Here is a 27293-nt window from a genome sequence, read left to right as displayed (position 1 = left end):
TTCCAACCCCTAATTATTTTGGATATCTGATATTATCTTTTTAGTATTCATTACAAGAAGAGTCCATTTCCAACTGGATTCCAATTTGGGCTCAGTCCAATAGATTAGCACTATAATTATTGTCCTATGTCATTACTCCCAAGTAACCCAAGCAACATATCTGGTTTTCTACAGTGTGTAAGGAGCTTCTCATCCAACAGGACCAAGTTCCCAAGTGCATTAGAAAATTATATTTTATTGAGTTCCCAGAAATTAGTATTAGTAATTAGCCAAACAGAAAATGTAGGGCCACCCACTTAGGGAGCATATTAGGCAGCAAGTTGGATATTTAATTAATAGAATCCATGCTCCCAAAGGTACTGCATGCAGTCAGACATCAGGTTGTTTTTTTAAGAAAAGTCTTATTGTAATTCCACCTCCAATTCTAGTACCAAACTATTATGCTACAAAGTAACCCGATCTACAAATTCTGTCAAAACTATTCCTCCCAAACCTGGATTTTGAGATACATACCATCATCTTTAGACTGGAAGCTCTCTTTCTTATTGTAAAAGGTGTTTTGGTTAATCTGTAATTTAAAAGAACATATCCAGTAATGTCTAAACTGGTGAAGCTTCTATTGAGATACTTTTGGTAAGAATGCTATGGAATCTCAAGAGCAATTTAAAATTTCAGAAGCAATTTGCACTTCTGAATGAAATATGATACTCTAGCACACAACAGATCCCCTTGTTTATTGGAGCAAGGAAAAAATATTATATAAAAATAGTAAAATTAAAATTACCAGGGTTGTTTGCATGTTGGCTTTTTTCCCCTCCATTTTTATCTGCTTTAGGAAGTATTCTTGCCAAAAGTAGTAGTGGGACATTGTTCAGATAAGAGATAAGTTGTATTTCATTCCTTTTTTCACTACCTTAGGTTTAAATGGCTCATTACAGCAATTTTTTGTTTCTTTATTAATTTAAACATTTCTATATCAGTTTCCACTTAAAACACCTGTGTTTTCTCAGTTTTGTTTTTTAAAAAATTAAACTTAAAGGAAATGCTAGTGATCTTTACAAATGCTATTTCAAATCTGACTAATATGCCACACAGTGGTAGCAGAATTTGAATTATTCAATGTAGCATTATATTTACCGGTACATATAATACAATACATAGAATATGTCAAAAGCCACATATGAGATCAATAGTAATCTTAAATAAATTCCTTTTTGCTAAAGAATGAAGCAGTTTCTTATAAAAAAAACTTATTGCTAAGAGATGTTAATTAAAAATCCAAAACCATCTGATATTTAAATCGTTTATTTTTTCATCAAAATTTCTGCCTGTAGGATGGCAATGCTTCTCAGTGCATATTACATGGGAAAAGACATATGTCTCAAATATCTTAACACCTGATAATTGGAGGCAGCAGTATGTCTAATAGGCTCTGTAGCCACAATGCTGCCCAAAATTATTAAGACGACAAACATTACTATAAAATATAATAGAGTAGGCACTCTTGAAGAGTAGCCTGTCATCATAAAGCAAGAGTATTACAGAAAAAATGGGAACCCATCTTGATACAATACAGGATTGGGGGGGGGGAATCACAAAATGAGTTCACATCTGTCTATATGATGGCTAAGACTAGTCCACCATCAGTGCAGTGCAGGAAGTTTCAGGGATGTGACTGCATCAATCTTAGTATTATGCAGCAGAAGTTGCACATGGTTCCTAAGACTGTTATGGTTCAGACATTTAAAAGTTGGACCGGGATGTAAATAACTGCAGGTTTTGCAAGGTACACTTGTACATGCCCATTTTCTGTCTTTAAGTCGCAGGAAAAAATATTTTTGAAGATTCAATACAGTACAGATAAAACTGTAATAATTATCGGGCTTTAGAGTTCATTCTCTATCTGAAATCTGTATCATATAGTTTTAAAAAAGGGGCATATGAATCCTTGTGTTTTTATATAATGCTGCATTGATAACTACTACAGTCTGTGTAACATTCACTTTATCTTATGAAGTCTGCAAACATAGGCCATGATTTAATTCTACTTCTCCGGTCGGAGTTCTGTCAGTAGAAAGAGATCAGCAAATTGTCTTCTTCCCTCCTTTCTCTTCAAGCCAAGTATTGCTGTGCCCCAAGCACTATTTGTAATTGGACATCTGTGCACAGTACCTTTACATGAATTCACCTGTCTCTTACACCATGGATCTGACACATTGTGAAACACGTACATCTACTGAGCAGCCAAGGAGAGAGGAGACAAGGCACTCTGGACTGGGCTGATAGTGGAGAGGACTATGTCAACAGCATTGTTTTAAAAAAAGAACTATGTTTAAATGATTATATCAAATATTGCCTAGTTTGCATAAAATGACATGCAAGCATAGACAGAGACACTTGGGTATCTTATTAAGGAGTTACCAGGAAAGCATGACTACAAAATAATTATATCTACAAAACATGGTCATTTATGGTTAATAGAAACAAAAAAACCCAAGTGGCATGGAACAGATATTCAATATTGCAAATTACATGTGTTATATTTTAACAGAACTACACTTTTGATCTAACATTTAATACATTAGTGCATAAACTAAAACATCAACAGAATTACTATAAAATGTTCATAGTCAAAGATTTGCAATGCAGCCAAGCTCTGACTATATATGTATGCAGTAATTAGTCTTCCAGGTAAATGTTTATCTACAGTGGAAATGTTTATCTACATTTGAAAAATCTTTTTATACCATGTACAAAGTAAAAAACGGGAGCAGAAATTATCTTTTTATACTTTGTGGTAATAAGTACAAGTGAATAGTAAAGGAGCAGGACCACTTATTTCCACATGCCTGGTGCAGGGTTTTTTCTGCTGGTTATAACTATACTCAGTAATTTCGTTACACTTTCCTTTGGTAAAACATAAAAAACAATTGATATAGAATGTTGAATCACACAATACATAAATACAGAGTTTTCAGAAAGGCTTTAAAATGAACATTAAATGTTCTGTCTTCTACTCAAGAAAAATTAAAATTCCATCTCCCCCCCTTCAGATAATCAAAAATAAAAACTGTCAAAATATTTATACGTTGGACAAACTTTTAAAGTAATGAACACTTAGATACTCCATTATCATCAAAAGTTTGCTCATTCTCATTTAAATGGAATTAATGGAAATAGAACATTTTCAGTCACGTACATAATAAAAAAACCTACCAGCCAGCTGCTGTGAATGCTATTCTTTTCAGTTCTTTTCCAAAATCCCACAACAAATGCATAACTGCTCTTGAAGGGCACACTTCAGCTTTCCAGAATTATACTTATTTTCAGAGAAGAATTAGAGTACTGAACACATGGTTAATTCTCTGATTAAAATCAACAGACCATATGTACAATTCTCTGCATAACCATAATCTTTGCTGAATTCAGAAGCTACTTCCAAACCCGTGCCTATGACCCAGTCAAAATTTTCATACTTTTGACTGGATTGGGCCATTCTTGGTTTTTTCGTTCTTATGTGGTTTCACAACCACACATTAGTTTTAAAATAATCAATGGTGAAAAGTTTGACTTTATATTTATACACCGCTGTCATGTTCTTTAAAAAAGATACATTTTAAACATCACATTTAAGCATTCTGTTCTCACATCAAAATAAAGTATTAAAATAAAACAGTATCAACCTGTTAAAAATATTTACCTGTAAATCAAGCAAAATGTTAATGTTCTTTGTGAAAAAAGAAAAGTGGCTACCAAGTGTTCTACCCCAGATCCCCTCTGTGAAAACAGTACATTTACTTTATTGCCCATTCTTTCTTGAGTATGGATGGCCACTGAATGACATGAGATGTAGATAGTTCTCACTCCAACTCTTTTCACCACTGTTGCCAGCTGAAATCATCATTGCTGCCAAAAACCAAGAAAAACCCTAGGATGGTAGCAAATATGACTGTGTTTCCTGTGAGGACAAGTGCGCAGGCACCCCACTTAATCTATGGAAAAAGGAAAGACAAGTTTTACATACACAAAAAAATACAACATGCATTAATTGCTCAGTGAATGGGGAAAACACCATCCTTTCACAAAGTAGTTCTATTTAATGCAATTTTTAAATTACAGTATTTGTTAACACTTAGACTTAGTTGCCTAGTGGAAGGCAAACAACTTGGTACCCTCTGAATTTCAATACCCTCAAACTATTTTTACCAGGTGGTGCCCAACATCCAGTGACTGAATGTTATGTATCAAAGGATATATAAAATGTTAATCTGGGGAACTTTCAAGGTTTTTTTCCCCATCACAATGCTTTTTTTAAAAAAAAAATAATTTATATGCCGCCCTTCTCCGGAGACTCAGGGCGGCTTACAATGTGTTAAGCAATAGCCTTCATACTTTTGTATATTTTTATAAAAAGTCAGCTTATTGCCCCCACAATCTGGGTCCTCATTTTACCTACCTTAGAAAGGATGGAAGGCTGAGTCAACCTTGAGTCTGGTGAGATTTGAACTTGCAGTAATTGCAGGCAGCTGATGTTAATAACTGTTAATAACAGTGCTTTAGTCTGCTGGCCACCAGGCTCGCTAGCTTAATGACAGTTTGCATGTGTTAACAATATCTTGTTAACTTGTGCTTTGAAGGCTTCTGCATCTTGTCTCAAAGGTGTTTTTTTCAAAAGGCAGCTGGACTGCTTTGTCTTTGAGAAAGACGTTTTGTTTCTCATCCAAGAAGCTTCATCAGTTCTGGATCGATGAAGCATCTTGAATGAGAAGTGAAACGTCTTCCTCAAGAAAAAAACAGTTCAGTTGCCTTTTGGGAAAAAAAAACCCTTTGAGACAACTGTGACCTGGATGACTGAGAATATCCACAGACTTCTGTATCTTATTCTGAAAGCAAGTATCAAACATTAAAGGAAAACTGCTAAAAAGAAGGAATTACTAACCAGTTCTGCTCTGGCAAATACAATTGGAAGTCCAAATGCTGAAACAACAATGCCTGTTGTAAGAAATATGGCAAGTTCCTTGCAAGCATTACTTGTAGCATCTGTATCTTCAACAACTCTTCTTGCTATGCAGTATGGAATTGGAGAGAGGGTGTAGAAGAACAAAACAAACAGTGGCCAATATTTGCTGAAAGTAAATAAAAAGGCGTGTTTTTATTTTATAGATATTCTTTCACTTATATTTGCTTCAAAAATCATACTACTCTTATGTAAATATTTTATCTATTTTCCCATTGGGTGTGCATATGTGTGTATGTGGAGAAAAGATGTTATCTTGTTTTGTCCAATTTTAAAAATACTTTTTCTTATGACAGTCGAAAATGCCACACAAAGACAATACACAGCATGACGTATGTAACAGATGGCTAGGGACAGGACTCTCCACCTATATTGCTAATCAAGTTGTAGTAGCTTTTTGGAATAGGTTCTCCATAGGTGAAGAATCCCCAGGTAGTACTGTACAGAGAGCACAAACAAGAAATTGAACAGACAGATTTTGGCAGGCAAGTGTAATACATTGTGTTAGCCTGGAATCTAATCAGAAGATAATCCTTTAAGTGTCCCTCAATCAGAACAGGAGAAGTGATTAATTAAAAGTAGTAGGAATAAAATATTGTACTTCCAAATACTTCCATTTGAATATAAATCAGGCTGAAAATTATAAAACAGACTGAAATTCTGTTGTCACTTTTATTATAAGTCTTGAAAAGATGTGTTTGTTACATGCCAACCTGGAAGATACACGGTACATTGATACTCAACTGCTTTGAAACTTACTGAATTTGGTATTCAATGCATTTTGATGTGAACATTTTGTCCTGGTACTCATCATTTGTTTGGTACTCAACGCACAAGCTAGAACTTTCGGTGTCAGCTGCCTTGTGATTCACTACATTATTCCTTATGGGAAAATATGTTTGGTATTCATGGTGCCTCTCAGAGCCAATTAACTATGAGTACCAAGGTACTACTTTACTTTAGGCTGAAAAGCAGTAAACACAAACAAAACAAAACAATTTCATAGAATGTTTAAAATGGCTATTCTTAGCTTGGAAAAATTGCTTTCTTTTACTCTCTCCCAGCATCAGAGGGCTGCTGGACCTTTACTGAAATCAGCACAGGTATTCTCTGTTTATTTAATTTTATAAACTGCAAGAAGAAACAAGGAAATATTGTGTGATACCTGTAATCTGGAAGGGCACAACCAAGCATCAGGAACATTAGTCCAACAGCTCCTCCAAAAGATAAGCTGATTAAAGCTGTAAAGGCAGATGTAAACCCTTGTCAGTTACAAAACTGTATGGTTTTGGTTCAATAAACACTAAATATAGGAAAGAGAGAAATCAATATTTTGTTTCTGTTTTTGAACGAATTACTTCTTGTTCAACTATTGTGCATAATTAAAATACAGAACACTTATATTTTTACCATAAAACTCCAATGAACTTGGAGGAAATGTGAAACATTCAATGTAAAATACCCTATCTTAATTTAGAAATATATATATTAATTTATACATTTATAAATTTTTATAAATTATATTATAAATTTTCTATATTACATTTATGTTCATATATGTAATGATTCCATAAAATGAAAAAGAGCTTATATATATATTTAAAAATGCATGTTTATGCTTTGTAACTATATGGCACTGCTATTGATAACTGATTTTCTGACTATTCCTTTTTTTAATTTGTCTCTTTCTGCCAAGTTGCCACAGGTTTTACAATTATTTATACTGTGTTTCCCCCAAAATAAGACATCCCCTGATAATAAGCCCAATCGGGCTTTTGAGTGCATGGCAATAAGGCCAAGCGCTTATTTCAGGGTTCAAAAATATATAACACAGGGTCTTTTTTTCGGAGAAACACGGTATTATTGCTCCAGATTTTCAAGAGGAAAGTCAGGACATTAATAGTGTATTAATTGATATTGCATTAAGTATCGTGAACACAGGAAAATTTAAAAAAAACTTTTCACTGATGTTAAAAAGACTTTATAGAAAATACCTGAATCATCTTTGTATTGCTGTTATAAAGATAGGAGGTCATGGTATATTGAGAAAAACTGAATTGCCTTTATGAATTTATAGAGGAAGCAAGATCTTGGAGCCACTAACATTTATGTGACTAATCTCTGAGGTAAGGACTGTATTATGTTTTAGTTACATTAACTGTAACCTTACTGTTCGATAATCAAATATTTATGACCAGTTTTACTTTAATGTTTCTCCTTCTTCTTCCAATTTTCCCCATAACAATCCTGTAAGTTGGGCTGGGCTGAGAGAGAGTCACTGGCTCAGTCACACAACCAGCTTTCATGTGTAACGCAGGACTAGAACACACGGTCTCCTGGTTTCTAGCCTGGTGCCTTAATCACTGGACCAAACTGGCTCTCACATTGGTTATAAAAAGATTTTTTTTGCCAAAGTATGCTCATTCAAATGTCTGATGTATTTCCACCCACTCAGCATCCAATTCCCACCAGCTTTGAAACTGGTCTCTAGCAAGTTTTGCCTGGTACTATTATGTCACTCCTGACTAAAGTTCTTTTGCCAAAACAGCCTTTTTCTCTTTGAACAATAAACATATGACAGGAAACACTGCCCGATAAGATGATTTTACAGGCATTACTTCAATTATCTTTATAATTCAGTGAAGTAGCTTATTGGTATATAAATAATAATAAACAATATATGCTTATATAAGTCCTTGGGAAGGGATAAATAGGTGGATAAAAATGCCAAATCCAGTCTAAACATCTGGGCGACTGTGTGACAAACCATAATAACAATACCTTTAACGGCATCAAACAGGTAGGTAGGTAGGTAGGTAGGTAGGTAGGTAGGTAGATAGATAGATAGATAGATAGATAGATAGATAGATAGATTTGCCTATCACAAATTCTTGAATAGGATTCAATAAAGTGGATAAAAAAGCCAAATCCAGCCTCAACATCTGGCTGACTGTGCAACCAACCATAATGATGATGTATATGAAAACCCAGCTAAAAAATTGGCAGCTGTGATTTCATGTTGTTGTGTATATATAATAATAGGCTCATAACCCACCAGATATAACTGTTGTTGAAAAGAGGAAAATGTGGATAATTGATGTGGCAATATCAGGGGATAGTAGAAGACAAAGAACTGGAGAAGATCACAAAGTATCAAGATCTGAAAATTGAAACATTATGGTATAAATATTTAGTAGTTATCGACAGACTGGATGCCATATCAAAAACTCTTTGCCAGCACTTGGTAAATTTGTGCACTAACAAAATTTCCACCTGTCAATTACAATAAGCCATGCTGCTTGGAACTGCACATATAGGATGCCAATACATTACAACATCCTAGGTTCTTGGGAAGAACCCAATGTATATGAAGATCAAAACCAGTTGAAGACATGGCAGCTTCCATACTGTATATTTTATTATGGTTGGTTGCACAGTCAGCCAGGTGTTTAGACTGGATTTGGCATTTTTATTCACCTACCAAGTACTTCACATGGGCCTGAGATACGTAGATGTTGATGTCTGATTATGTTAAAGGTATCATAGCAGGATGCAAGGTGTTCCAAGTAAAGCTGCCCTTGTTCAAGTGGTGCTCTAGTTGTTTTGGGATTTCATTATTATGTATTACTATTGGCATTTTACTTTCTTTTGTCACAGTCGTTTTATTTTGATTTGCAGGTTTCAGTATTTTGTGATTTTCTCCAATTCTTTCTGTTCTATTCTGCTATCTTCAGGTTCTGCCACGTACACTAACCAAATTTTATTATTACTATTATAAATAGCACCTCAACTTGTCACATTGTTATTTTTATGGTCCTCCTTGTAATATCCCCCTAAATTGCTATGGAGCATTTCAGCCTTTTTCCATGCATGCATGGAAAATAAAAATATAAAATACCCACAAATACTGCTATGGGTATTCATAGATATGGTTAATGATTGAAACACATCAAACAAAGATAAAGGTTCAACATCTGTATACATACATACATACATACATACATATACACACATGCACATATATATAGTTATTAAATGTACAGTAGTGCTGTCTTTTTACTCGTTTTTAATACAAAATAGATATTTCTATCAAACCGATCTGTAAAAGATATGCAGTTCCAACATATACATACAGTACTTATTTAGTATTATTAGAGATTTCTGAATGGTGAAAAACTCCACAAGAGTAGTGGTATTAAGTCTATTTCACAAAGATTAATATGCATTGCATTGATCTACTGTGTCAGGACTTTATTCCCTTCCTGTCAGGCTTATTCCACTAAAAATCAGTTTCATCTTAAGAATGCTGCAAGAATGAGTACATAAGGATCTACATTCAGACAGATGAAGAACGGGGACCGCACTCGAATATTGCTGGAGAGCATGAATTTAGTGAAGTCTGGTGGAGCCTAAGATTTCATTCCTGTCCTAATTTCCGCCCATCAACTAAGACACCCTTCCTGTATGCCGCTATCTGAGCACTCATAGATCTCTGCAGCCGGAAGTTTTATGCAAGCCGCCAGGACTAATAATCACGTATATTTTATGTGCAACACAGCCATCTAGAGCTGCCATCCTAGACCTAATAGCCTGAAAGTTGAGTCCAGTGAAAAACACAGGCCTAACTGTGCTTTTCAAGGCTGCCCTGCGGCGGTTGCCTAGTCAAGCAGCGCCGAGCCCTGTGTCTGATCGAGCAGAGGTAGGGAAAAGGAGACAATAGGGGGCTCTCCACAGGCCCTCTTTCAAACCTCAGCGGCGCAGCCATTGCACAGGGGCAGGCTGCGTTGTCATGGAAACGCAGCGCTCCCCCCCCTACATTGCCGGCGTGCGTCATCGTCAGGGTGGGGGCGACGTCCCTCCCCTCCACCAACGGCCTGATCTGGGTGGGGGGATCCGGTCCCCAAGTAGCTCCCCTCCTCCCCGTGCCCTTCCCCGAAATCAACCCAACAAGGCTACCTTTGATGCCGGCCATGGTGCTGCTACAGTATTACTTCGCCCAGGCCGCTCCCAACCAACACCAAGGGGAAGGAAGACAAGCCCCGGAAGTGCGCGCTCGAGACACGGGCAATACTTCCGACGAGTCGCGATCTCCGAAGCGGCGGACGTAACTTCGGAACATAAGGCAAAGCTTCATGTTTGTGTCCTGTTTTCCTTCCCCAGGGAAGAGCTGTTTTCCAAAACAGAAGAAAAATATTGGGACAGTAGCGGACGGGTCTAGTTGCTGCCGCCTTCACTCGGCAATAAAAGTCGCAACAAGAACCTATTTATCTATGGAGATTCTCAGTCATCCAGGTCATGGTTGTCCCAAAGGTGCTTTTTCAAGAGGCAACTGGACTTTCTGGTTTTTTCTCTGAAGACGTTTCACTTCACATCCAAGAAGCTTCTTCAGCTCAAAGCAGGATGCAAATGACCAGCTGTCTGCAAGGAATATAAATCCTTCCATTCCCCACTATCCTGTCAAAGCTGAAGAAGCTTCTTGGATGAGAAGTGAAACATCTTCAAAGAAAAACAAAGTTCAGTTCCCTTTTGAAAAAGCACCTTTGGGACAAAAATCTATTTACTTTACCATGATTAAAACAAAACATGGGGAGAAAAAAAACTAAAAAATGAAGGAAGACCCATTGATGATTGATTATGTGCCATCAAGTCATTTTCAACTCTTAGTGACCACGTAAATTTGCTTCATGAAGATCTGTCTCTTAACTTGTTCTTTCAAGGCTTCCAATGGATCACTCATTGACACTGTAAGAGTCCTGGTTATCTTCTCTTTCTTTCAATCTTTGTTAACATTAAAGGCTTTTTATTTCAATAAAAAGTTAATTAGGTCTTTAAATTTTACTGAATCTTGACTATAGAGACAAATTTATCCCAAAATAGTTGTGGAAAGTTTATTTACTATTATTGAACTGTAGGAGTGATTTCATCAGTGATTTGCTATATATTAATGCACTTGTATAGTTGCAGTCATTTTATAAACAGCCTGAATGGTTAAAGGTTTTTTTCCTGCTTTTTTATTGCAAAACAATGAATTAGCACAATTAACAGCCAGATATCGTTAAATAGAAGTTATGGTAGATCCACCTGCTTACCTTGTTTGCAGACACAAGATGACACCAGAATTATTTTAATTACTTCTGTTAATCTTCCCAAACTAATATTTTGTCTGTTCTGAAAGCCTGATTAATTGTACAAGCACACGTATCTATTTTATCTAGAAAGTTCCAGATTCAGCAATTATTTAGAATACTGCTTATTCTTCTTTACTGATTCTAATTGGTCTAGAAAGCACAAAATCTGGGGAGTTATCTATACAGATTCAGTATACAGAAATAATTTTCATATTTTAATAAATTATCTAAGTGTTGTAATTATGTTCAGAAATAACTGCTAAGAAAATATTAAGATTTGTTTTGAGAAAGTGTTATCAATGTTATGTAAATATATGACTCGAAATAGTAAAATACTGAAAATCATTGTGACTAAAGGAGAGCAATTTTGAAAAAAATATAAGAACTCTGTAGTCCACCTACTTTACCATTCTGTGTCACACAAAACATGGCCAGATGCATTCATGAAGCTCACAAGTAATAATTGTCATTCATGGATGCCCCAAACAGTGAACATTTTAATAACCAATTGTCATGGGTGTGTAGTGTTTTTGGGGCAGTCTCTTTTTCTCTGCTCAACCAATCTCACAGATGGCTATTTCGCAAAACATAAAAAGGCAGGAACATTAGGTTTGTATGCTGCACCTTAAGTTGATTAAACTAAAAGTAGGGAAAAAATTAAATATTACAGTCTTTCATTAGTACGTTTGATCCCCTTTGAAATCCATCCAAATTGGTGATGTGCACCACAATGGCAACAAACCCATCATTTAATTCTATTATATAAAGATCATTTATCAACCTAAATTTCTCTTCATTTCATTTCTAAGGATAATCCCAAATTCTTACTTTGTAACAGAGATCAGCATATAAATGGTATAACTCATAATTTAGAGTAAAATAAACAGTGAAAATATAGTTATTTATTTTTAAGAGTTTCAAACCCAGCTTTGTAACATCTACTGCGAAGCCTTAAAACTATGCATGTATTGAAAAATTTTAAGCAAAACAAAAATACATACCATGGGACTAAATTGGAAGGCTATATATATCATATTTATTTTTAAAAGAATCAGTTCCCTCCAGTGGTGAAATCCAAATATTTTTACTACCGGTTCTGTGGGTGTGACTTGGTGGGCATGGCTTGGCAGGCGTGGCAGGAGGATACTGCAAAATCTCCATTCCCTCCCCACTCCAGAGGAAGAATACTGCAAAATCCCCATTCCCTTTCCACTCCTGGGGATAGGATATTGCGCAATCTCCATTCCCACCCCACTCTGGGGCCAGCCAGAGGTGGTATTTGCCAGTTCTCCGAACTACTAAAAATTTCCACTACTGGTTCCCTGAACCGCTCAGAATTTCCGCTACTGGTTCTCCAGAACCTGTCAGAACCTGCTGGATTTCATCCCTGGTTCCCTCTTATGTGAACTGAATTTTCTGCTTGCAATAACTACATTATTACATTTCAAGTCATAGTAGCAGTTTGCATGACACACAAATTAAAAAGCTTGGATAACTGTCATTTTATTCCAAATAGTTTCCATTTCAGCTTCAGAGGATACATCAAGCAGCAAACCTGGTTAAAATGCTATTTGAAATTTATCCACTTTTTTTTTTTAAGGTAAGCACAGTTCTTATGATAGAAAGTTTCAAAACGTTTACTAGGGCTATGAGGTCTGGGATAGAAACATTCAGATAACTAGATGTCAGCAAACAAATTCAGAAAATTCTAACTTGTTGCTTTCATTTAATGATTATCCCAGTTTTCAATCAGTTTGGCCTAGTGGCTAAGGCACTAGGCTAAAAATCAGGTGACTGTGAGTTCTAGTCCCACATTGTTAGTCATGAAATCTGCCTTTGGACTAGTGACTAGTCAGTCTTTCAACTCATAACATCAGGCCTGGGTGATAAGTGGACCTGCATTTGTGCTAGAAAGATCTTTATTTTTTCAGAAGTCCAAAAAGCTCAATTATGCTTACACTAGTTGCAAGGGAATATGCATATCTCAGATTAAAAACAGCAATAATCTGATCCCACATAGTCCTAGGTTTAATTTTACGGGCAACAATGATGTTCACTAATGGCTTTTAATTATAATTAGCTGTTAACTAATTATAATTAACTTTGGTTTTATCTTTTGCACTTTTTTGTATCCTGGTCAGACGTTGGAATTGGAGTGATTATAAAGATTGCAATATAAATAAGAAATATGATTTAAAATGCAATGTTCTTTCACTCAGAAGTAATTATTACACGATAGGAAGCATTTCAAAGTATACAGCTTTTGTTCATTCAACAAACTGAAATCGGGCGGCTGTTAAACAAGTACAAGATCGATTTTTCCTACCTATTTAGCAATTGAAATCTTATTCTTGACTCTGGTTGTGGCTAATTTTTCTGCCACAAAGCATTTGGTAATTTAAGAAGTGGAAAGATTTTCTTGTTTGTGTAGAGAACAACCTAGAATGCTCTTAGAAAAACGAGCTTGTTTTCAGAAGCGCAACACAGATTTATTTGTTTATTTATACAATCGCCCATCCCACCAGTAGCGACTCTGAGCGGCGTACAATACTCTGAAGTCAAAGTCATTCTTTGCTGCTGATGAGTCTTCACCGGAAGAGGACAAACCGACGCTAATCATTCATTAACAACTCCATTGGTTGTTCTGACCTTACATAGATTGTTTTGTTATGCTGACTTTTCTGCGCGGCGCCCGTGAGCCAATAGGACGGCTGGGTGAGAGCGAGGCCCTCCTACCATTCCATTGTCCTGAGAAGATTTCCTTCCGCTCAGTAGACACTCAAGCGACCGAACTCCGCCTCTCTGGAGATGGCGCCGCCGGGCTTTATCGCCAGCTGACGAAACGATCGCTTGCCTTTAGAAAGGCAATCCGAAGAGCCAATCAGTGTCGGCGAGGGGCGGAGCCTCGAGGCCCGTTGCCATAGGCGGAAAAGGCTGGAGCGCTGGCGCTTCGTTTCTCAGTCAAAGGGCTAAAATGGAGGCGTCTGTGGGGCGGCTGGTTTTGCCGCTGTTGGTGGTGCTGACGGCAACGTCTTTAGCGATGGGCTGGGAGCAGCCGGGTAAGGCGAGGAACGGGTTCATCGGGCTTTCCCCTTTAGGAAACCTGCCTCTCGGTTCACGACGGTCGGGGAGGAATCGTGGCCCTCCGCGTCAGTGACTGGACGCTGGTGTCTCTGGTTCAGAGGGTTTTCGCCCCGGAAACAGCACCTTCTCTGGGGGAGTGAGGGCCATTTCCTGAGTCCCCACGCGGCTTTTTATGCGATGTACTGACGGGCGTCGGCCTTATTAGGAAGACATTTAAGAAGCCATTTGTAGCAATTGTCAGTCGTAACCAAAAGAGGGAGGTTTCTTCGACGACACTGGTTGGGTTCAGAGGTCCCATTCATCAGTAAACACCTCCCCCACCCTGCAACGGGTTTTTAACAGAATTAAATGTTTCAGGTCACCATTGCAGGAGATGTTGATCAACTGACGTCTGCCTTTTCGTTTTTATTTGTACTCTGTTGTGTGCTTCCCAGAATCAATGGGTTTATCACAGGTTATAACAGGTGTGAATGATGTGAGCTTGACCTAGTGCAATGTGTAAATATGGTCACTGGGATGGTGTAAAAAGTGATTTAGGGTTTCGCCAATACTGTTCTTGTGGTTTATTCTGTAAAATAGATTTGAAAGAAACCATGATTTGTGGGAATCCAGTCACTATTGAGGATGTTTTCCTAAATAATTGCATAGGACATTGGGGAGCAAATTGAAGCTCTTTGCTCACAAATTCTTGAATATTATATACTAAAGAAACAGGGAGAGGTACCTATGTATTGCTTGTGAAGTTCTGAAAACTTGTGGTTGACTACTTGATAAAATGGGATAATTGGTGAACAAATAAAGCAAAATTAGAGAGCATAGATGTTAACATTAATCTTAGATATATTCTTTATTAAAGCACCTTTTGAGATTACTACTTCTATGTAATCCAAATATACAACCTAACAAGATTTATTCTGAGAATTTCTTTATTGGCATTAATAAACTCGCAAAATCCTAAAATATGTATGTATTATCTTGCATAGTGTTTCTAAATCAATTACATAACTTATATTCTGTCAGAGAGAGTCCTATTGCGGGAGGTCCAAGCCCTGACACTGTATCGGGGAAAATACACAAATTATCGGAGAACATCTCCAGTGCCCCAGTTGCAATGTACCGGAGGCTCCGCTGGATGTACAGCATATACCCCTGAGGTTGTTCAGTGTTACAACAAAGGTTGGGACGGCTACGATGTGCAGGTATATTTCTTTGTATGAAGGAAAATATTTTATCTTGTAGAGTGTATTTGTATAAATGTAAAATTAATTAAATGGCTGGCTTTTGAAGATAGAAGAACAATTATATACATCGGCAAAACTGTTAAACTCCAGGAGGATGCAATGAGTGGGGCTGCAACATTGCCAACAGGAGAAAAAATTAAAGTAAATCCATATTCCTTCTAAACAACTTTAACAAGTTTGTCATTTAGCATTCTTGTCCGGCAGTATTTTCATGTGCATTCTTTCAAGCTCTATTAAGAGTTTTAAAGCTTACTTATGAGTTTAATTAGAACTTTTTGGTGAAAAGGCTGTATTGTATTTTAATAAAATTACTAAAAACATACCCATTTTAAGTCAATGTTCAATTTTGTTATATATTTTATTGTAGAAAAATAATTCTCTTTTATTTGCAGTGGGAATGTAAAGCACATTTGGATGTTTCATATCGCTTTGGAAAAATTGAAGTAAGCTGTGAAGGCTACGATTACCCAGATGACCCTTTCATTTTAAAAGGATCCTGTGGCTTGGAATACACATTAGAGTTAACTAAGGAAGGACAGCAAAAAGCTAACACCTTTTCTGGGACCTATTATTCTGCAACTTCTCATGAGTCATTTGGTTCCGGATTTGGAGTGATCCTGGTAATATTATTCATTGTATTTGTTTTTGGCATCTACAAGCTATTCCTCTGTGATAACCAACAACATAATTTCCCTAATGATGATGTACATTCAGGATCCTATGGGCAAAGTTATCAAAGCCCACCTCCAACAGGATTTAAATCAAATTACACAGGTAAATCTCTTATGTCACAACAAAAACATTTATTAGTAACATTGATAGGTAATCTACTTTTCAAATTCTAGGAAGTTCATTCATTGTTAATTATAATTTGAGATGAAATTTTTAACTGTTTTTTAAATGTTTTAAACGTTTTTAATTGGTAAATGAGTTTTAATTGGGCCAAATTTATATATCTTTTAATTGTTTTTAATATTTGTTCTGCATGTTTTTTAATCTGGCTGTACACCGCCCTGAGTCCTCAGGGAGAAAGGCGGTATAGAAATCCAATATAAAATAAAATAAATAAATAAATAATTGTTAATGGGGTCACTGAATTTCCTACAGAATTTTGTGTCATGTCTAGCCTATGCTCTTGTTTATATAGTTGGCAGAAATTAAAACGATTAAAATAAGAACTTCTTGTGTTTCTGAGTTGGTCCTTTAGTCTAAAGTTTAGGAAATATACCTTTTATAAGGGGATTAAAAGTGATAGCCTATGGTCTGTTTCTCCAGTAAAATCAATAGTTCCATAGCATTATACAGCAATGTTTGATTTAAAGCTTGTAAGACTCTTCAATTATTTGCTGATGTAGCCCATATATATATATATATATATATATATATATATATATATATATATATATAAAAGCTTTGATCACAACGATTATTTGATCTAAATCGATATAATTTTATTTAAATTAAGGAGCTGCTAGTGGGTCCAGCTATGATTCCAATTCAGGGCCAGGTTTCTGGACTGGATTAGGTGCCGGAGGACTTCTTGGATACTTGTTTGGCAACCGAAGGTAATTTTGTCTTCTCGTGCAACAATCCTAATTGACAGAAAGGGAATTTCTCCCAAAGAAAAATATTTTTTCTTTCATACTAATTTACATTTTGATTTTTTAAAAAACAATAGATTATGAATGTTTTGAGAAATAGTTATCCCACTCATCACTGCTGCAGTCAGCATTAATGAGTAATGCCAGATACAAAGGTGAATTGGTGACCTAGCATCCTTATTTTAGGATAAGAATTTTTTTGCCTATTAAAGTTTTTTATTAGTTGTCCAATTGTTAGATATCTCTAGGGATTTTTTTTTAGAATAAATGAAAAACACTGAAGAAGCAGGTTGTTTGTCAGAATACATGGAATTCAGAATCCAGCAGTAAATGGTGATAAATGGATTGATTTGTAAAATAAACAGCTGTCATTGACTCATGCAATACACTTAGTTATACCCTGTAGTTGCTTAATATTGCATCATTAGGGAAGAAACTCCTGTAAAAATACAAGCAGCAGTTAAAAATACCAGCAGCAGTTTCCAGAGAACAAAGATATAAACAGATGTCAATTTTAAGGTCACTACTTCAGTAGTACCTATTTTTCAAATCACAGGTTTTTCTAAACCCTTGTTTGTCTTTTAATAATAACGGTTATAATGGAAGAGTGTCAGTATTTTGATAAATATAAGAATTAAAGGCTTAATTTGGTTATTTTTATGTTATTAAATAGATTCTCACTTTTCTATATTTTACTTTTGTTGTCTCCAAAATTTCTGTATACAAATATAATCATGTCTTTCTTATTAACTATTTATTTTCCACATTGAATTTGGCTTTTATAACTTACTTTCAAAGTTGTCCGTCTCTAATCCCCCCCCCCCTCAGTTCTTCACTGATAATTCTCCTGTATATTCATCCAAAACCACTGGATTCTGACTTTTTTATATTTAATGGACTTTTTAAAAAGTTTTTTTTTTAGCTTTTTGCATATATTATGCAGCTGTATGACTTTTGTACTGAATTTGTATGACGTTCCGACCACACTTTTTAAAATTTAAAATCTTGTTAAGTTTTTCCTAATAGCAATACATACCTTAATGGTAAATCAGTGTGTTTCTTGCAAATATTCCTTCTTAAATAGAAATAGAACTAAAACTTACTGAAGAGATATCCTCAGTTTGTTGGAATAATTGAATATATTCCAATTATTTACATATTTGTTCTATGATTACTTGTTGATCACTAAAGAGCAATTTTGCCTTAAATGGCTTTCTACTTCTTTTCTAGATTATTCATCTATTAAAATTTTAATTTTGTACACATGCAAAAACACTAAAACTAAACATTTTCTTCTAGGTCACCTTCAGATCACAGGTATTCTCCTTATTATAGCACGTGGGCTGGTCCATCTGCTCCACCTCCATTTACTGGTTCATTTGGCAATTCAAATAGCTGTTCATCATCTTACAGATCAGAAACAAAAGCCACCTCTGGTAAGTTATAAGCCATGTTGTCCTTAATTTTTGGGTTATCTGTGACCGATATCAGCAACTTTCCAATTTAAAAAACCCTATTGAAAAAGAGTTGGATTTGGATTAATGATAGCAAATTTTGGTTTATACTCTTTTATTTAATTGTTTTCCATACTTTTATATTTATGCTTTTATGCCATTGTAAGCTGCCCAGAGTCACTCTGGGTAATTATACAGGTGGCATATAAATTTAATAAATAAACTTTTCCCACTGCTTTTAATCAGACTTATATCTAGTTCTCATTGTGGTAGGGGATCTACATGTGGTCTGTAAATATTTTCTTTGTTTTGAAATGGAAATAAAGTATGAAACCGGTTTTAGTACTTTATTATATGAAACATAATTCATTCCCATATATAGATGTTTGGTGTACAGCTGGAGTACAATATCAGTTTCAAAAAGTATCCTATATTTAGTTAATTGTTAAGAAAATCAGTTAACAATGACTTTCTTCAGATGAAACTCTGCCATTACTATGGTCTATTTTTTTTTGGGGGGGGGGTTATTTGCTGCTAAATTTTTTAGGCTGTGTTGAATTGTAACATGTTTCAAAAGTGATGAGTAAAAGGGAGATCAGGATCTACTAATAGATCTTTGGGTGATTTTAAGTTCATACTCGAATAATAATTAAGTAGTCTAACAGCAGAAAGATTTAACTGACATCTGAATTAAACTGTACTGCTTCTTTGATATCTCAGAAGCAGATTTGCACAGATACGCAAATCATCTTGTAGATCAGCGGTTCTCAACCTGGGGGTCGCGACCCCTTTGGGGGTCGAACGGCCATTTCCCAGGGGTCGCCAAAGCCCTCTCTCACCCCCCCACGCCTTCACTCACCCTCACCCTCTGCCGGATCGCCCGGTCGCCGTTTACCCCGCCCACTCCCAATCTATTGCTGCCTCCGGAGTCCCAGTTGATGGCTAGAGGGGAAAAAAAACTTTAAATTCTTGCCGGGGGGGGCTTCAAAGAGCCGCCCTACTCTCAACTGTTTTGCGGAGGGCTCTGTTGCTAGCTAGCTGCAAAGAGGTAAATTCCTGGAGCAGATTTTTTCCCCCCTAGCTATGCTGAGAAAGGGAAATTGAAAGTAAGCAGGGTCTTGGCTGCAACGTGACAAAATGAGGCAGAGAGATTTCTTTTTCCTCACCAAAAAAGGTAGGCGCAAACTGCAAACAATGGGAAATTTAGGGCAAGAGGAGGTTCAAGATTTTAAAACAGAAGAAAAAAAGCTCTATTTAACTAGGGAATTGTAATAATTGAGATACTATTAATTGTATATTGTGTTGAAAGCAGAAATGGTTAAATTGTGGTTTGGAGGAATATATGGGGGAAATTATTTGGTTTATTATTATTGGTAAATATAATTAATTGATTTGTAAGAAATTGGATTGCATGGAAATAATTGGAATATTCATGTTCATATTGATTAATATACAAAAAAGGTAGCTATATAACTAATTGATTTATATTAAAATGTTGAATTTGTATTAAACAACTGTATTACATAATTAACCAATGTGAGGATGGATATAAAAATAGATGACAATGGGAAGGGGTATAATATAGAATAGAAGGGAAAAATTGAATTTGATTAAGATTAGAGATGAGGATGAAGAGTAATATTGGTTTTTTAAAAAATAGATGAGGAATAAATATGGTAAAAAGGAAATATAAAAATTGTAAATTTAATTGAAATGACTAAATACTGTGTTGGAAGAAATATCCTTCTGGGTTCTGCTCCAAGTGGGGAAAAAGACACTGGAAACATGGAGACTGCTTGGAAAGATGGTTTAATGGTGGACAGGATCACATGGCTTGATGGGGCCCATTGTGTTAGTTTCTGTTGCTATTGTGTTGCAAATGTCCTTTGACAAAGGATTGAGTTTCTGCCTCTGGCCCATTAACAAAGGGTTGGGGGCAGGAAGGTGGGAGTTGCTTTGTCTGTAAAATATGCTTCTCCATTTCTCATCCAGGTAGGGAAATATAATATTCTGCCTTTTTAATATTTCCCAAAATATTTCATTCTTCTAGGAAAGGGGTGGATGCTAACCTCCTACAACTGTTTAAATTTGTGAACCGGCCAAATACTCTGTTCAAAGAAAATACGTTGTATGTTTGTATGTGTGTTTCTAATTATTGCTATTTGTTGCTATTTGTTCTCTTTTATTCTTTAAAGTTTAACAATTCATTCTTTATCTTAATATCTTAATATTTGTTTGGGGTTGGCTTTCTTCCCTTTCATCTTTTTTATTGTACAGCAATCTTTCTCCTCAAACCTACCACCTCTCTCTTTTCTTTTCTTCTTACTTTCTCTTCCTCCCCTTCTTCTTCTCCTCCCTACTTCCTCTTCCTTTCTCCTTCTCCTCCTCTCTTCCTCCCTCTCTTACCCTCACTCCTACTCTAATTTCCCTTCCCTTCCTTCATCCCTCTCTATTGCTGTATCCTTTTATGCATATGGACTACTCAAAGGGCTGAAAAAGTTATTTTTGACTGGTCCTCACACTTTTGACCAGTCCTCGAATTTACGACTGTCCTCACATCTTACGTTTTTTGCCCTATCTTATACCATGTTGAAGAGAAGCAGTTGTGAAATGAGTGACATGGTTGTTAAGAATGCTGCACAGGCATAAATGTGAGGATGGTCATAAGTGTGAGGACCAGTCAAAAGTGTGAGGACCTGTCAGAAATGACTTTTTTCAGCCCTCTGAGTAGTCCCTATACATATAGCCATGGCCACCTGGTCACATGACCAGCTAGCCACGCCCACCCAATCACATGACCTCCAAGCCACACCCACAAAATAAGCCACGCCCACAGAACCGGTAGTAAAAAAAATTAGAACCCACCCCTGGTTGGGGGTCACCACAACATGAGGAACTGTATTAAAGGGTCGCGGCATTAGGAAGGTTGAGAACCACTGTTGTAGATCAAGATTTTCCAAACTGAGGTATATCTCCCTTGTGGATGTGCAGAGTCCAAGGGAAATGCGAGTAACCTTTCAATTGTACATTGTTCAATAAATTCACTTTTCTCAAAGTTTCATGGTATTCTTTTCATTGTTCATTTGTGTTCCTTGTAATGTTTGAAGTTTTAGGGGAGGTGTGTACATTAAGAATACACAAAGTAGATGTGATGGCAAAAAGTTTAGGAACTCCTAGTTAGAGAATGGAACTTGGTTCATTAAGCAATCATCTCCAACAAGCAGTGATTGCTTGGAAGTTGATTTTTGTGATTGGATCTTTCAGGTATATAGTACCTGAAATTTCCCAGTGCAAAATTTTAGACAGCTCCCGGTTTGCACCGGTTCACAGGAACCAGTAGTAAACATTTCTAGTAGTTTGGAGAACCGGTAATAACATTGGCTGGCCACGACCCCGAACCAGTCCCTGGCCCGGTCGCCGCTGCTTGCCCCGCCCACCTCATCAGAAGCTTTATTTTTTTTTACTTTTAAAAGCATTTTTTCTACAACCTCTTCGGCCGAAAAAATGCTTTTAAAAGTAAAAAAAAAAAGCCTCTGATGATTGCACAGCTCAGCTGGGATCTTCAGAGGCTTCTAAAAGCATTTTTTTCTGCAACCTCTTCGGCCGAAGAGGCTGTAGAAAAAAAATGCCTTTAAAACCCTCTGGCGATCCTAGCTGAGTTGCCTGATCGTCAGAGGCTTCTAAAAGCATTTTTTTTCTGCAACCTCTTAAGGTTGTAGAAAAAATGCTTTTAAAAGTAAAAAAAAAAAAAAGTTGGCCACGCCCACCCAGTCACATTACCCACCAAGCCGCACCCACAGAACCAGTAGTAAAAAAATTTAGAACCCACCCCTGCTTGGTGTGTATTAGTAGGACTTAACAATTTTGAGTGGCCAGTAAACAATTCATAATTGGAGGCTCTTAATTTCCTGCCAGCTAGCTGGGAGATTTTTAAAGTATTCATTGTGTCTTCCAATAAGAATGAAGAGGATGAGATTCAAGGCAGAGAAACTAAGACATTTATTTTGTTCTCAGAGGAGCAGTTATCTGAAGAAAAGGGATTTTAGTTTCAGGATTCAAGTGTAAACTTTGAAAACTCTGGTAATATAAAGGTTGGCAGGCAAGGTTTATTCATATGGAAGTTGGTTTTTATTTCTGTTTAGTGCAGTTTGCTCAATTTCTCCAGTTTTGTATTTGCTCCGATCTACTATTTTTCTTGTTTGGTTAAACTATTTACAGATTATTGAATGCTAGTTTTGGAATGCAGATCTCACCCTTGTATAATTGCTACAGTTAAACTATTCTCTCAAATTTCTACTATAATTTTTGCTTTTATTGAAATAAAAATATTTTCTTTTATAACTCTTGTGTTGCAGGTTTTTCATAGCCCCCATCCTGGCAGTGTTTTAATGATTCCTAAAAATCTGGTTCTGTCTCCAGGCCCTAGGTTAGAATGTGTGTTAGAGCCCTTGTGGAATCTTTCAGCTGTTAATTGATTATTTTCTCTGGACTTTTTTTTTAATGGATTATATATTTTACATTTTTATAGTTCCTACTGTTGTATCTTTTAAACTACCCAAAATCATGCAGATTGGGTCAGTTTACAAATTTGGTAAATAATAAACAAATGCTTAGGTCTGCATTTGTTTATTTTGCAACCATTCATGTAAAACTTATTGGAGGAGAGGGATTTCATATTCTGCCTCATCCAGATTTCGGATTTGAGCACATCTCCCCATTCAAGAAAGTCCTCGACTGCGACCACAGTTAAGCTCAAAATTTCCATTGCTAAGCAAGAGAGTTGTTAAATGAGTTGTGCCATATTTTAGGACCTTTTTGCCACAGTTGTTAAGCAAATCACTGCAACTGTTAAGTGAATCATGAGGTTGTTAAGAGGATCTGGCCTCCCCCATTGATTTTGCTTGTCGGAAGCCACCTGGGAAGGTTACAGATGGTGATCACATGTCCCTGGGACAGTGCATAAATACATGGCAGCTACCAAGTGCCCAAATTTTGATCACATGGCCATGGGAATGCTTCAATTGTCATAAGTGTGAAAAATGGTCAAAAGTCATTTTTTTCAGTCGTCGTTACTTCATACAGTCACTAAATGAATGGTTGTAAATTGAGGACTACCTCTAGTGGCAGATAGCTGTTTTCCTAATGGAATTCTATTACCTGGCATTATAGTCAAACCCAAGAATTCAGCTAGTAGGAAAAAAAAGGGTGGGGTTTACCTGAGAAACTAGTGCAGGTGTTGATTGTATTATTGGCAGGGCTGATATATCCTGAGTCTGTAGTCATATTCTCCTCCACCTACAAATAGATGGACTCTAAGTTTTGAGTAGACATATGTATGATTGTTCTCTTATATAAATTACAGTGCAAGACATTTTATTTTAATCACTGAGCCATTTCCTAGATAATAACATTTAAACAAAAGATGTATTTCCAATAATGCTAAACAGGATTAGGGTCTGGATGATCTGATAAACTATATTGTGTTCTAAAACAGCAGTAGAATCTTCTGGTTGCATAGTATAAAAGAGATATTAGCAATGCACTCATATCTTAAATGCTTTAAGCAAGAATAATTTCCTCCCCCCAGAGGAAATTCACAAATATTCTTACTTAAGAACTTCAAAGATTTGGGGGTTAGAGTGCTGAAATCTTGCAAGATTTAGCAATCTCATATTTCAGTCATTTTTAATTGAAGGATTGAATACTTGTGCCATCTTGCAAAATTATACTAAATTCCTTAGTGCCTACGCAGACTATCAGACCTTACCATACAAAAATGAAGGCCCTGTCTGATTTGCCTTGCCCCTTCCTTGGTTAAATATTTTTGTAAACTAGTTCACAGAGCTGAATGCATTTATCTCCTTTATTATTTCATTATTCAGAGTATTTTAGAATTCGCTATTGATTAATAATAGCTTTTTTCTCTTTCTCCATCTCTTTTTCTTAGGTTTTGGAGGTACAAAAAGAAGATGAAGTTTGACTTCTACTCTACCTAAGCAAGTGAATAAAGCAACAATTTGGCAATTCTAAATGTGTCTTAGCCTGCTTGCTAGAGTTATAAAATTTTAACTGTATATATTTGTATCTGTGCATCTCTAAAACTGTCGCTAAATTTATTTTGGAACAGTAGCTTTTAACAAAATAGGGAAGTTTCTCAAGTAATTTCTAACACGGAACTGTGTTCTATAGAAAAGGGAAGATAATAGGGTTGCCTTCTGCAATCTAGTGCCTTTCGGATGGATTGGAATATCTCTCCTAGAAATAATAGCTTGTAACCTGTTGGAGACTAAAGATAGGAATATCAGTAATAATTATATTTTTTAAAAGTTGGAAATGCCATTTTCTAAGGCAGTGGCCCCCAACCTTTTGGGCACCAGGGACCAGTTCCATGGGGAGAGGTTTTTCTGCAGACCAGAGGGAGCATGGTTTTGCATGCTGCTTGCATCCCACAGATTGGGCTTTGCTTGTTTGAGTGGACCAGTGCCAATCCATGGACTGGGAGTTGAGGACACCTGTTTTAAGGCTTTCTGATAGTAGCTATTATACATTATAAAAACAAAGAAGGAAACATTTGGAATAGTGTACTGTGAACAGACTGATCTAATCAAGGTCTGTTATTTTCTTTACAATAGTTCTTTAAAAAGACCTGAGAGAGAAAAAAGTCAACTAGACAGTAATTCCACTAGATTCAGTGGAATCTGCTTCCAGTATGTATATATTGGATTATATATTTCTAGTTAAGGGGTTATTTACTACATTCAGCTCATTTGATGGAATCTATGGCACAGATATCTTAGAATGCATTTTCAGGTATGTCAGGAATTTACATAGAATACTTATTTGTGTGCAAAATTGTTCTTTATTAGATCAAACATTACTTTCTTGTCATGGGACATAAATGATACAAGGCATTGGGGACTCATCTTTACTGGGCATCTTACTTACTTCCAGTTAAATGTAATTTTTTCCCCTCTTTCTTTTGTATGTACCCCTTTCTAACCTTTCTTCCTAGCATTTTGTGAATATTTTCTTAGTTTCCATTCCTGTAGGAAATTAAATTGCTGAGGAAATTAACAGCAGTCCCAAAAGTTTGTATTTAAATTTCAGAATAAAGTAATAATGCCTGAAAGTATGTCATAGCTGAATTGTAATGTTAATTCTTCATTAACACTTTTAAATATTTAAACAATGAGCGAATGAAATGGGCATGCAAAGAAACTCATAATTGTTCAACAAGGAAATTAATGAAATTCAAATGCATAAAATCACATTAAAGAATCAACACAGTGACAAAATTATAAGCATAACAATATAGTAATAAAAGGCAGGGGCATTTTGATAAATAGAAAAATTCCCCAAACAATGAAACATTCTCATAATAGTTGAATTAATTTAATCCAAAACGCTGGTATTTCTTGTATTATTACACTGACAATATTACTATAGCGCCAGAAACTGTTTTTTTTTTCTTAGAACAAGTAAGTCTTGCTCTACAGTTGTCAAATGCTGAAAACTAATCTATTCAAGGAAGGCAATGGAAACCTCTGGAATTTTTCTGCTGACATAGCTTTGGCTCTAACAGACATAATATTAACATGAAAGCTGCTCTTGAATGCTTTCTGACTGAAGAGCAGAGGAGAGAGGGAGAGAGAAATGCACACTCATGCACGTGTGCACACAGTTATTTCAAGACGATGCCTCCTTGGGAATTGAATCTTATTAATTGTATTTAGTGATGAAGATAACTGAGTCAATGATTGAAATGATCATAATGGTATTGTGGGAGCAAGCTCTAACAGAGCATTAAATTATTTCAAACCAGTCCAGAGATTGGATCAGAAAGGCTACCAGATCAATATTCTGCTTAAGTACTGGGAGTTACATGTCAGCCTGCTGGTTGCACTGAGGCAATTCCCTCCATAGATTTGAGCAGAGCTTTGGCCCAGAATGTCTGAATGCTTGTTGGCATCACAGGAGAGAAGATCTGGTTGGAGGTTTTCCTGCTTGGGAATTGCAGCAGTCTTAATTTGGGCTCCTGAAATATAGCCTTCAGCAGACCTGAGAACAATGATCTGAGGAATGGTTGTGAGAAGTCTGGGTAGTAGGAGCAGGTTATTGCCAAATAATGTGTTATGGTCTGTACCATAACCTAGGTTTGTGGCTTCCAAATGTAGATTGTCTGCTCGAGTCTCTGAAAATCACTCTGGAGGATCTATGTTAATGTATTAACAGCTAGGATTGGCTCTTGGATCACCTACTTATTTATTAAATCTGGAACACACCCTGGAATGGACTGGAGAATTGGGAGGTGGAAACAGAATTGTGTGTGTCTCATGATCTGGGAGGGTTTGGGAGAGATTTAGATGGGCGGGAGGCAGGCACCAACATTAGGGTATATAGAAATATAGAAAACAACTTTGTAAGGATTTGTGGATAGACCACCATGGGAAAGCAGTTGATATCTGTGACTTATCCTGGTTTCTGCCCCTAGTATTAACTTTTAAAGCTCCATCAGAGCTGTGGTAATGCAGTGGTTAGAATGCAGTACTGCAGGCTACTTCTGCTGCCTGCCGGCTGCCTGCAATTTGGCAGTTCAAATCTTACCAGGTTCAAGGTTGACTCAGCCTTCCATCCTTCTGAGGTTGGTAAAATGAGGACCCAGATTGTTGGGGGCAATATGCTGACTCTGTAAATGGCTTAGAGAGTGCTGTCAGCTTTGGAAGCAGTATATAAGTCTAAGTGCTATTGCTATCACTAGGTCCCCAGTG

The 27293-nt window shown here is 36.4% G+C and overlaps 2 protein-coding genes across 2 annotated transcripts; one reads left to right on the top strand and one right to left on the bottom strand.

Moving 5' to 3' along the window:
- Positions 1-1289: 1289 nt before the first annotated feature.
- LEPROTL1 (leptin receptor overlapping transcript like 1) lies at positions 1290-10051 on the bottom strand. Its single transcript, XM_070938466.1, has 4 exons — positions 9974-10051; positions 6183-6258; positions 4940-5126; positions 1290-3992 (listed from the first exon to the last, which is right to left on the bottom strand). The coding sequence occupies exons 1-4, from the start codon at positions 9987-9989 to the stop codon at positions 3876-3878; spliced, it is 396 nt and encodes a 131-aa protein (XP_070794567.1). The 5' UTR covers positions 9990-10051; the 3' UTR covers positions 1290-3875.
- A 4030-nt stretch (positions 10052-14081) lies between these two features.
- SARAF (store-operated calcium entry associated regulatory factor) lies at positions 14082-24556 on the top strand. The gene is made up of 6 exons (XM_070935396.1): positions 14082-14204; positions 15250-15428; positions 15863-16244; positions 16936-17035; positions 18371-18507; positions 24473-24556. The coding sequence occupies exons 1-6, from the start codon at positions 14120-14122 to the stop codon at positions 24496-24498; spliced, it is 909 nt and encodes a 302-aa protein (XP_070791497.1). The 5' UTR covers positions 14082-14119; the 3' UTR covers positions 24499-24556.
- The last annotated feature ends 2737 nt before the right edge of the window (positions 24557-27293 follow it).

Source organism: Pituophis catenifer, unplaced genomic scaffold (genome assembly GCF_029215685.1).
Source record: "Pituophis catenifer annectens isolate HBS135680 unplaced genomic scaffold, rPitCat1.0.hap2 SCAF_2, whole genome shotgun sequence".
Classification (NCBI taxonomy): Eukaryota; Metazoa; Chordata; class Lepidosauria; order Squamata; family Colubridae; genus Pituophis; species Pituophis catenifer.
The sequence above is the reverse complement of the archived record's forward strand: the minus strand, read 5'-3'. Positions and strand labels throughout refer to the sequence as shown.